This window comes from Engystomops pustulosus, chromosome 10 (assembly GCF_040894005.1).
Source record: "Engystomops pustulosus chromosome 10, aEngPut4.maternal, whole genome shotgun sequence".
Taxonomy (NCBI): Eukaryota; Metazoa; Chordata; class Amphibia; order Anura; family Leptodactylidae; genus Engystomops; species Engystomops pustulosus.
Genome location: NC_092420.1, coordinates 8384367 through 8397539, shown reverse-complemented (window position 1 = coordinate 8397539; position 13173 = coordinate 8384367). Strand labels below are relative to the sequence as shown.

Here is a 13173-nt window from a genome sequence, read left to right as displayed (position 1 = left end):
TGCTGTGCTCTGTGCACTTTGACATTGACTTACATCACATCCCCTCCGCCCTCCCTGTTCTGAATGGCTGCTTTAGTGTCCAAACAGTGTCTGCTACTAGCTCAGAGCAGAGGGTGGGCATTAGTTGTTTGGCTCAATGCAAAGCTGTGTGAGGAGCAGTGTATTTGAAAAACTTCCAAACCTTTTTACAGTCCTGCTGCTATAAAAAACACATACAGAAACATGCACTGTATGACAGCCAATAGGCATTGCTACTTGCCCTGCTTGTCAGGAGAGGAGCAGAGTTTCTGCAGCACATGACATATATCTGTGAAGCTCCTCCTGCAGAGAAAGTAAAAAGGGACAATAGTGTTATCTGCAAAAGGGGGAAGGAGACTGATTGTAAGCCGAATCCAACTCTAGTAACTACCAGAAAGAATAGGAGGCTAATTCTATGCAGAGTGCAGAGGGAGGAGACTATGCAAAGCCCATCCAAAAGGAGCTTACAGGAGGGAGACTGATTCTATGCAGAGCCCACCCCAGGAGCTTACAGGAGGGAGGGGACTATACAGAGCCCACCCCCAGGAGCTTACAGGAGGGAGGGGACTATGCAGAGCCAACCCCCAAGGAGCTTACAGGAGGGAGGGGACTATGCAGAGCCCACCCCCAAGGAGCTTACAAGAGAGAGGAGACAGATTCTCTCCAGCCGGGCACCTCGGACATCAAGTGCAAGTAAAATAATTTTTATTTCCTGTTACTTGCAGGTGACAAGAGAGTTGTTAAGCTCTACCTAAAGTCCAAAGAAACCGGAAAGAAGTTTGCAAGTGTCGACTTTGTTTTCTACAATTGCAGCGTGCACCAATCGTAAGTGATACCCTAATATTACATAGAATTTCTCATCGAATTAACACCGGTCATCATTGCCGTGTAAATGAAGCCTATGTGTCACCATGGTTACAGACTGCAAACAAACCCGGTGTAGTCTGAAGGCAGATCATGCTGCTCAGCACTAATGCACTAATCTATAGCCACAGGAACAAGCAACAGTGGTAATTGTAGCCTTGGTGGCACAAAGCTTTGCATAGGAGCTGTGTACACTTAACGGTAGTATATTTGTGATCTTGTCTGCGCCTACAAAGTGGATTTTCCCTTTTGTGTTTAGTTTTTAGGGATTCTCTTTTTTTCAGAGTTTATAGAACCTACACACTAGATGGGCAGGGCATGCTGGGAGTTGTAGTTCACCCGCAGCCAGCTATTCCTGCAGTGTGACCTCCTTCTCCTATTGCTCCATATAAGCTTGTGGTGTGTGTGAGATGCCTCCTGTGTCCCTAATCTCTGCGCTGGGGGTTGTGGGCACCCCTCCCCCTCCTCCTCATGCCTGCGAGGCCGGAGTCACCCTGTCCATTTATGGTGTAATGAATCGTGCCAGGCTAATGTTTAGAGTATAGAGACGGAGGAGGCTCCGGGGGCCGCAGGTCCTTTATAAACACGGATGTTCTATGTCCTTTTTGCCTCCATTATTTGGGATTCACTAATGGAGACCTTCCTGTGCTCAGCTCCTCGAGATGTCATATATATATTATATCATTTAGTGGCCCAGATCATGTCCCCTCTGTATGGACTGTGTCTCATACCAGCCATAGAGCGGCTATCCCTGCAGCATAACACGTGGCCTGTGAGACTGCGGATACCACAGATCAGAGCAGATCTAGTTGTGGTTCTAGGGTTCCGCTATAACCAGCCAGATTCCCAAGTTATAGGGTTTATTCCCAACCTGCTACTACTCCTAGTACAAAGTTCTAGGGTTTATCCTTATCCAGCTTGGACTCCTGAGCTCCAGTGTCACATCATGAACATTTAGTTTGCTTAGTTTCTTGGGTGTCACCTTAACCAGCTTGGACTCCTGTGTTCTATGGTTCCACCTCCATAACCAACCAGGACGCCTGTGTTGTAGGGTTCCTCCATAACCAACCAGGACACCTGTGTTGTAGGGTTCCTCCATAACCAACCAGGACGCCTGTGTTGTAGGGTTCCTCCATAACCAACCAGGACGCCTGTGTCCTAGCTCTATAACCAAGCCAGGACTTCTTTGTTCTAGGGTTCCATCATAACCATCGAAGACTCCTTTGTTCTAGAGGTCCACCATAACCAGCTAGGAATCCTGGGTTCTGTGGTTCCACCCTAAGCAGCTAGAAGAAAGTTCTGGGGTTCTTCCCTCTCCCACTCCTAGGTTCTAGTGTCACACCATAAGCAGCTTGGACATCTGGGTTCTAAGGTTCCTCCGTAGCCAGACAGGACTCCTTTATTCTAGGGTTCCTCTATAACCAGACAGGACTCCTTTGTTCTAGGGTTCCTCTATAACCAGACAGGACTACTTTGTTCTAGGGTTCCTCTATAACCAGACAGGACTCCTTTGTTCTAGGGTTCGCCATATCTAACCAGGACTTTTTTTGTCTCACCACAACCAGCTAGGACTCCTAGTAGAAAGATTCAGGGTTCTTCCCTCTACAGCTAGGACTCCTAGGTTCTGGTGTCACACCAGAACCAGCTTGGACTTCTGGATTCTAGGGTTCTTCCGTAACCATCCAGGACTCCTATTCTAGGGTTCTTTGCTATTTGTGTACCAGGATAACCAGACAGGACCTCTAGTAGGAAGTTCTAGCGTTCTTCCTTATCCAGCAGAGACTCCAGGGCTCTTGTGTCACACCAGAACCATGTAGAACTCCTAGGTTCTAGGTTTCCACCAGCACCATGCATGACTGCTGCCTCGTTGTGGTGCTGCGTACTCCTATGGTGTCACCATCCCTCCAGTAGATGAGTGCAGTCATCAAAACCTCCCTCACTCACCTTCCAAACTCACCAGAGAGTGACGGCGCTGCGCAGTCTTTAAATTAATATCCGCCGCCGAAATCAAACTGCATAAATTTGCATAAAGAGCGCGCCAATTAACATGTTTGTAGGTAAAGCTAAAGGCTCCTCGATGCCGCAGACGCCGAGATGAATCTCTTCTCGTTCGCGGGCGGCTTAATTAAATATTTCCTCAATGTTGTCGTGTTTGTGTAGATTTTTTACAATTTTTTTTGTAACTTTTTTTCCTCCTTACGTTGCATGGATTTATATTTAATGGCGGGGATACTCGCTGCAGGGTCTGGAAACACTACTCCGCAGAGACGGACTACCTAGACATATTAAAGTGTAACTCCAAGAGGGAATTGCATAAGATCTGGTGCATTTTAAGTGCAGATCTTTGTGTACGGCAGTAATACATATTCCCTCTATAAATATTCTCCGGCTGTTTACAAAAACTGCGGCTGCTCTGGAGGATTCAGAAAAATGTTGACAATTTTTTATCATTTTTCTTTAGATGAAGGCATTTCCTTCTGATTAGAGAAGCTCTGGAGCTTTAAATCTCTGCTCCTTTGTGATTACTGGGAAGCCTAGATCACACTACAGCAGAATAGTGAGTGCAGCTCTGAGGTATAATACAGGATGTAACTCAGGATCAGTACAGGATAAGTAATGTCATGTATGTACACAGTGACTGCACCAGCAGCAGAATAGTGAGTGCAGCTCTGGGGTATAATACTGGATGTAACTCAGGATCAGTACAGGATAAGTAATGTCATGTATGTACACAGTGACTGCACCAGCAGCAGAATAGTAAGTGCAGCTATGGGGTATAACACAGGATGTAACTCAGGATCAGTACAGGATAAGTAATGTCATGTATGTACACAGTGACTGCACCAGCAGCAGAATAGTGAGTACAGCTCTGGAGTATAATACAGGATGTAACTCAGGATCAGTACAGGATAAGTAATGTCATGTATGTACACAGTGACTGCACCAGCAGCAGAATAGTGAGTGCAGCTCTGGAGTATAATACAGGATGTAACTCAGGATCAGTACAGGATAAGTAATGTCATGTATGTACACAGTGACTGCACCAGCAGCAGAATAGTAAGTGCAGCTATGGGGTATAACACAGGATGTAACTCAGGATCAGTACAGGATAAGTAATGTCATGTATGTACACAGTGACTGCACCAGCAGCAGAATAGTGAGTACAGCTCTGGAGTATAATACAGGATGTAACTCAGGATCAGTACAGGATAAGTAATGTCATGTATGTACACAGTGACTGCACCAGCAGCAGAATAGTGAGTGCAGCTCTGGGGTATAACACAGGATGTAACTCAGGATCAGTACAGGATAAGTAATGTCATGTATGTACACAGTGACTGCACCAGCAGCAGAATAGTGAGTACAGCTCTGGAGTATAATACAGGATGTAACTCAGGATCAGTACAGGATAAGTAATGTCATGTATGTACACAGTGACTGCACCAGCAGCAGAATAGTGAGTGCAGCTCTGGGGTATAATACTGGATGTAACTCAGGATCAGTACAGGATAAGTAATGTCATGTATGTACACAGTGACTGCACCAGCAGCAGAATAGTAAGTGCAGCTATGGGGTATAACACAGGATGTAACTCAGGATCAGTACAGGATAAGTAATGTCATGTATGTACACAGTGACTGCACCAGCAGCAGAATAGTGAGTGCAGCTCTGGGGTATAACACAGGATGTAACTCAGGATCAGTACAGGATAAGGAATGTCATGTATGTACACAGTGACTGCACCAGCAGCAGAATAGTGAGTGCAGCTCTGGGGTATAATACTGGATGTAACTCAGGATCAGTACAGGATAAGTAATGCCATGTATGTACACAGTGACTGCACCAGCAGCAGAATAGTGAGTGCAGCTCTGAGGTATAATACAGGATGTAACGCAGGATCAGTACAGGATAAGTAATGTCATGTATGTACACAGTGACTGCACCAGCAGCAGAATAGTGAGTGCAGCTCTGGGGTATAATACAGGATGTAACTCAGGATCAGTACAGGATAAGTAATGTCATGTATGTACACAGTGACTGCACCAGCAGCAGAATAGTGAGTGCAGCTCTGGGGTATAATACAGGATGTAACTCAGGATCAGTACAGGATAAGTAATGTCATGTATGTACACAGTGACTGCACCAGCAGAATAGTGAGTGCAGCTCTGGGGTATAATACAGGATGTAACTCAGGATCAGTACAGGATAAGTAATGTCATGTATGTACACAGTGACTGCACCAGCAGCAGAATAGTGAGTGCAGCTCTGGAGTATAATACAGGATGTAACTCAGGATCAGTACAGGATAAGTAATGTCATGTATGTACACAGTGACTGCTCCAGCAGCAGAATAGTGAGTGCAGCTCTGGAGTATAATACAGGATGTAACTCAGGATGAGTACAGGATAAGTAATGTCATGTATGTACACAGTGACTGCACCAGCAGCAGAATAGTGAGTGCAGCTCTGGGGTATAATACAGGATGTAACTCAGGATCAGTACAGGATAAGTAATGTCATGTATGTACACAGTGACTGCACCAGCAGCAGAATAGTGAGTGCAGCTTTGGAGTATAATACAGGATGTAACTCAGGATCAGTACAGGAGAAGTAATGTCATGTATGTACACAGTGACTGCACTAGCAGCAGAATAGTGAGTGCAGCTCTGGGGTATAATACAGGATGTAACTCAGGATCAGTTCAGGATAAGTAATGTCATGTATATACACAGTGACTGCACCAGCAGCAGAATAGTGAGTGCAGCTCTGGGGTATAACACAGGATGAGTAATGTCATGTGTGTACAGTGAGTAATTATGTAGATGTATTCTGTGTGTGAGATGTTGCTCATAGTTCTGCTATGGGCTGACCCATCACTGCACAAGGACTGTTTGTTCCATATGGACCCGGCTCCCATGATAATGTGACGTTGTGCGTGTCTGACTATGTAAATTGCCTCGGTGATGTCATTATTCTACATCAACCAAGTTCATGGAGGGAACATAGAGAATCACTTGTCCAAAAAGAAGATGACTCCCTTTATGCCAGCTTAGTGGGGTCAAAGTTCAGGGGTCAAGGTTGCCGCAGAAAGTCAGGCAGTGGCTGATAATTAGCATAGGTCCAGGGCGCGCTGCGGTTTTTGTAAAACTTTTGCTCCCAGATGTTATCGGTCCTGGGAGGGAGGACTGACCCTCACATGCTGCGGAGATGAATGCTGCGTGTTCTGGCCTCATGGGGTGTGAAATCTGCAGATCTGATCTGCTGAGAGGCCGCTCGTCTTATTGAATGGTTCTGCTGATTTTCTCGGTTCTAATCTCTTTTGGCCTCAGAGTAAAAGATCAATACAGAATTTTATTTCAGCGTTTAATAGAGTCAAATCGAGGGAAGCCTATTAGAGATATGATGATGTGGGCACGGACCGCCACGCGCTGCACAGTGTGAGGCCTAAAATAAGGAGCGTTCGACCCGCAGGCTCCGTTATATGTGCAGAGATACACAGTGATGTCACAGTACAGAGATAATACACACAGTGATGTCACAGTACAGGGATAATACACACAGCGATGTCACAGTACAGGGATAATACACACAGTGATGTCACAGTACAGAGATAATACACACAGTGATGTCACAGTACAGAGATAATACACACAGTGATGTCACAGTACAGAGATAATACACACAGTGATGTCACAGTACAGGGATAATACACACAGTGATGTCACAGTACAGAGATAATACACACAGTGATGTCACAGTACAGAGATAATACACACAGTGATGTCACAGTACAGGGATAATACACACAGTGATGTCACAGTACAGAGATAATACACACAGTGATGTCACAGTACAGAGATAATACACACAGTGATGTCACAGTACAGAGATAATACACACAGTGATGTCACAGTACAGGGATAATACACACAGCGATGTCACAGTACAGGGATAATACACACAGCGATGTCACAGTACAGGGATAATACACACAGTGATGTCACAGTACAGGGATAATACACACAGTGATGTCACAGTACAGGGATAATACACACAGTGATGTCACATTACAGGGATAATACACACAGTGATGTCACAGTACAGGGATAATACACACAGTGATGTCACAGTACAGGGATAATACACACAGTGATGTCACAGTACAGAGATAATACACACAGTGATGTCACAGTACAGAGATAATACACACAGTGATGTCACAGTACAGGGATGATACACACAGCGATGTCACAGTACAGAGATAATACACACAGTGATGTCACAGTACAGGGAGAATACACACAGTGATGTCACAGTACAGGGAGAATACACACAGTGATGTCACAGTACAGGGATAATACACAGCAATGTCACAGTACAGGAGAATACACACAGCGATGTGACAGTACAGGAATAATACACACAGCGATGTCACAGTACAGAGATAATACACACAGTGATGTCACAGTACAGGGATAATACACACAGTGATGTCACAGTACAGGGATAATACACACAGTGATGTCACAGTACAGGGATAATACACACAGCGATGTCACAGTACAGGGGATAATACACACAGCGATGTCACAGTACAGGGATAATACACACAGTGATGTCACAGTACAGGCATAGTACACACAGTGATGTCACAGTACAGGGATAATACACACAGTGATGTCACAGTACAGGCATAGTACACACAGTGATGTCACAGTACAGGGATAATACACACAGTGATGTCACAGTACAGGGATAATACACACAGTGATGTCACAGTACAGGGATAATACACACAGCGATGTCACAGTACAGGGATAATACACACAGTGATGTCACAGTACAGGGAGAATACACACAGTGATGTCACAGTACGGGGATTATAGCGGGCTCTGTTATCGCTGAATGATATATTTCTGGATCTCTCTGCAGTAGGAAAAGTGAAGCGTGAAGGGAAAATTACATTCCCTCCTGATCCGATGCCTTCAGTATTTTAGCTCCACCCACTGACATTTAACTGACCAATAGGGTGTTGGTTCCTTGCTGGTGTCCCTGGACCTGTTTCGGGTCTTGTATACGGGTGAGATCCTCCATTACCTGGTAGATGGATGAGGATGATGTGGGGTTACCGGGGTAATTGCTTATTATTGTCAGCAGTCACGCATGTTAATTGACGCCAAGAATCTGCATTATTAAAGATCATTATTAACACACTGCACTTAACCCATCATTACCCAGAACCCTGCAAGTGTGCGGAGCAATGGGACGCTCCCCGTCGGCAACAATGCTGGGAGTTGTGGTTACACAATGGCAACACTGACTTGTATCTCTTATTAATGAGACAATAAAGATGTCGGGGTGCGGGCCTGGCGGTGCGTTGTCGGGGTGCGGGCCTGGCGGTGCGTTGTCGGGGTGCGGGCCTGGCGGTGCGTTGTCGGGGTGCGGGCCTGGCGGTGCGTTGTCGGGGTGCGGGCCTGGCGGTGCGTTGTCGGGGTGCGGGCCTGGCGGTGCATTGTCGGGGTGCGGGCCTGGCGGTGCGTTGTCGGGGTGCGGGCCTGGCGGTGCGTTGTCGGGGTGCGGGCCTGGCGGGGCGTTGTCGGGGTGCGGGCCTGGCGGGGCGTTGTCGGGGTGCGGGCCTGGCGGTGCGTTGTCGGGGTGCGGGCCTGGCGGTGCGTTGTCGGGGTGCGGGCCTGGCGGTGCGTTGTCGGGGTGCGGGCCTGGCGGTGCGTCCTTGGTGTCTTGCCTTGCGTTTTTGCAGGTTATTTCCATATCTCCCGTGCCATCAGTGTGCGGGGCAGTAAATCTCTTGTATGCGGAGGGGATGTGAGTATACGGCCGGTGTCCTCCCCTCTCATGTTTCGGCTTCGCTGAGCATCCATGGATTCCGGCATGTGGTGGTAACATCCGCGGCTCTGGATGCGTCTCCTTATTAACTCTCCATTTACTTTCCCTAATAGCTACAACGTATTCGTTAAACGAACGCATTTACCAAATGTCAAGGCCGTTCATTTAAGGAGTCTCCAGTGTAAATAAAATTATATCCGCTTCTATTAAAATGACTGATGACATCTACATATTCAAATACCGCAACAGACGCCGCGCTGCCGGAGTTGGCGAGCACAGCAGCGGTTAATGAGCGCTGGACCCCTGCGACATGGCGCTGACTGTGACTGTGGCGGTGCTGGGACACCATCATACATCATATCACTGCTATGCATTCATCTTCTTGGGTTCAAAACCAACTAAACTAGTTGAATCTGAACCTGGGAAAGCTGGGTGATAACCAACATGGAGCGGAAAGATTCTCTAAGTGTTGGCATTCAGCTTCTACAAACTTTTGAATGGAAGCTTTTTGGAATTACCGGCACAATGGGAACAACCTGGATTGTTTAGAAATCATGGAATATCATGGAAAGTTGGTGTAGCTATTGGGGGTGGTAGTGTCCTCAGGGGCCCTGATGTCCGGGGGCCCAATGCCTTCCCTGCCACATACAATGGCACCAATATACTGATGGATAGTTGTATAATCCAATGTGGCCGCCATATGTGTGTATATATAATGATGTCGTGGTGTACAGTGCACTGCTGCAGGATATTGTAGTATGACAACTCCCATCATTGTACTGACTGCTTATCTTTGTATCCCAGCTGCCTCTCCTGTGTGAATGGATCCTATCCGTGCCACTGGTGCAAGTTCCGACACGTGTGCACCCACAACGCGGCCGACTGCTCCTTCCTGGAGGGACGAGTCAACATGTCCGAGGTAAGAGCGCAAATACAGCGCAAAACCTGGTGATAATCCATGAGATCTATCTGTTTCCCATCTCTCTATGTCTTATCTTTATCTATTGTCCATCTCATAACTATCTAGTGTTTATCCCCTATACATCATCTATACATCGCTTGTTTATCTAAGACACTTTCCTAAGTTGTTCGCTTGTATTGGGGTTAAGCTTCAGATGTGTCTTCTACAGGGGGAGGCCTGAAGCTTTGGGCCCCTGTAACCTTCCCAGTGTCCCCCCGGCCCCCCTCCTTATTCTGCGACTCCTCTTCCCATCTGCAGAATATATAGGTCAGTCGTGTCCCGGGGTTGTTGGTTACATATATGGTGACTGACAGCTACGAGGAGAGGACGGTCACAGGGGACACAGCTGTCCTCGCTAGCAGCATGTTTTTAACCATTACTCTTCAGAGAGAGCGGAGATAACCCATGCATGTATCTCCCTCATTGTATAGTGACACTAATACCCATATATGATTCATTGCCGTCCTACAAACCTCTCTGTCACTGGGGGGCAAAATATACAGCCGGCGGTCACTGTGCACTTTTTTGCCTTCTAAACTTAAGTGACCTTTATAAATGTCACAGCTGCCATTGTCGCCCGTCTCGCCTCTCATGTGGCCGTTACCGGACCACCCGGCCGCTCCGCAGCCACCTTCTCAGTCCCTCCTCTTCACATATTTATCATTGTGTAAAATCAAAAATGAAACATTAAAAATATTTGTTACAAAAAAATAAAATTCTGAAATGATTGTAACCTAATGGTCATCAGGTATATGAGAGAGGGACCCGAGGAATGTAGGACTGCCCCGACCTCTTCATTCACACTGGGACATGGGTATATCGTGATCAGACCCCAGTCCATATCTGAATAATAAAAAGGCACCAGCCGTTGCGGATTATATTATAGGCGACTTGAGCACCTTCTAGGGGGCCCTTGGCCTCCCAAAACACCCACCAAATTTTATACTGACAAGGACCTTCACCCATGACATCCTTGTACATCTGTTTCTGCTTTCAATACACTTGTACACAAGAGCCATTTCAGGACCTTTGTGGTTTCAGGACCTTTGGAGGAACTTCAGACTGAAAGCAGCTGAAGGGTCACATCCTCCGCTCCCCAAAACGCTGATTCTAATGTTGTTTGTAGGAAGTGATTCCAGACTTGTCGGGGCCATAATATTCATACAGCCCAGGGCCCATGGAGGTCTTATCAGACTTTGGTCACCAGTATAAGTTATTATCAGACCCCAGTTCATACCCAAAACTATTAGATCAGAGCTCTAAGCGGACGGAAGTAGATCACTTCACAGATTATTTATGATGCAGTTATCAGCCTGGGACCCCAGTATTTCCAATGATCCCACCATAGTTCATACACCTGACCGACAAGAAGCATCTGTCTCCAGTGATCAGACCCCTAACACAGAAGTCGTAGGTTACTACTTCTATTATCCAAATCTGCGGCACCAATGTGTCATATGATCAGACCCCCTACTGGCACATAGTAGCTAACTTCTCCTGCCAAGGGTTAATTTCCGTCACAGTGGGACACCGGTATATACCAGACCCTTAAAGGGAGTAGCAGGTAACTTCTCGGCCATGGTACATATCAGGACATTGCTGTAATGAGGGGACTCGGTTTGTCACCAGCATCGTTAACGCTTGCCGTGCCAGATCCAGCATTGCCAGGGTTAAGGCCATCTCTCTGGACTCCGTGTTATCTAGGCAGCGCATGCGAGGCGTCTCCTGAATTGCTGCGAGAAGCTGCTGCAATTCAGCGATGATTAATGATGTGTCCGGAGCCAATCCGGGAAATATTTCCAGCTTGTATTCTCTGCCGTTATCCCTCTCGTCTCGGTGACAGCCTCTTCCAGCGGCCGCAGATGACCAAGCGGTGGATGAGATGAGGCCTGGCAGGAGGGAGGCGCCGGGTCACGCTCATCTCTATGGACCTGCAGGTCCTGCCCCATCTCTGCAGGTGACACACCAGAGATTTTCCATCTGAAATCCTGCAGTTGTGACCTGAGAGCTGTGACCTGAGAGCTGTGACCTGAGAGCTGTGACCTGAGAGCTGTGACCTGAGAGCTGTGACCTGAGAGCTGTGACCTGAGAGCTGTGACCTGAGAGCTGTGACCTGAGAGCTGTGACCTGAGAGCTGTGACCTGAGAGCTGTGACCTGAGAGCTGTGACCTGAGAGCTGTGACCTGAGAGCTGTGACCTGAGAGCTGTGACCTGAGAGCTGTGACCCCTCACTGACTCCAGGAGTGGGAATGACTATTCTAGACCCTGATCTTATTGGCTTTGTGGTCTTCAGCTTCAGACCCTGAAGTCACAGATGAACTATATCTCCCAGCATGTACTGACAACTGCTAGGAGTTATAGTTACCTAGCAGTCTGGGATTCAACAAGAACTTGGAGCAAGGTGATGAGTCTGTAGTCTCAATTTAGAGTCTGCTCTGAGGTCTGGAATTAATTTACATGTTGGTTTGGGATCTCATTATAATATTTTGATGGAGTCTGTTAACATTATAGGGGTCTGATAGTAAAGTAGGGATCTAGTCTGGGGTCTAGTAGTAATAGGTTTGGGGTATAGTAGTAATACAGAGGTCTGGGGTCTAGTAGTAATAGGTTTGGGGTATGGTAGTAATACAGAGGTCTGGGGTCTAGTAGTAATAGGTTTGGGGTATAGTAGTAATACAGAGGTCTGGGGTATAGTTTTTGCAGCCAGATCTTGTGCAGTGAGCTCTGCAGATTTTTGTGGCAGATAACTTTTAAAAAAAGCATTAGCAAAGCGAGTGTATGAGCTTGGCGGCGAGTGTGCATTGATCCAAAGTGTGTGCAGTGTCTTAAGTGTGACTTAGGTTTAAGGGACTTAAGTTTGAGGGGCTTTAGCAGGTAACTGCTGTGTTTTGTGTTACTTTGACTGTAAATTCTTCTTTCTGTGCATATTTCTATTGTAATCCCCATTAGAATAATGGACTCCATAAGTGGCATTGCTACACGGTGTACATCCTGTGCCATGTATGCTTTCCTTGAACAGCCGTTCGAGGGGGAATACTGCTGTGTGGGGTGTGTGAGGGGGTATATACTGCTGTGTGGGGTGTGTGAAAATTGCTCATCTGGAAGCCCAGACTCTGGATCTAAATGAACAAGTTTCAAGGCTGCGGGCAATTGATAATATGGAACGAAGTTTGCTGCTCCTGGAGCACAAACTCTCTGGGGAAGATGGTTGTGGGGAGGGAAGTATGGAGGTGCAGAGTGAGGGGGCAGATGGTTGTGGGGAGAGAAGTATGGAGGTGCAGAGTGAGGGGGCAGCTAGTTGGGTAACATGTAGAAGGCGGGGTAGAGGGAAGAGTTGTAGAGAGTCTAGTCCTGATCTGGTGCACCCCAATAAGTTTGCCAGGCTGGCGGATGAGGGGGATATCAGCTCTGGGGTAGCAATGCTGCAGAAAGATGTGGCCGCTAGTAACCAGGGGAATGTGTGCTCCAGTAAGAAGGGTAATGGGA

General features: G+C 46.9%; 1 protein-coding gene across 4 annotated transcripts in view; it reads left to right on the top strand.

The window, feature by feature from the left end:
• The window catches only part of PLXNA1 (plexin A1), a 249533-nt gene that overhangs the window by 163106 nt on the left and 73254 nt on the right, over nt 1-13173 (top strand). For all 4 annotated transcript variants that reach the window (XM_072126988.1, XM_072126986.1, XM_072126987.1 and 1 more), the window contains 2 exons: nt 744-843; nt 9531-9645. In XM_072126988.1, the coding sequence (XP_071983089.1) occupies nt 744-843; nt 9531-9645 (215 nt within the window). The remainder of the gene's footprint in view (nt 1-743; nt 844-9530; nt 9646-13173) is intronic.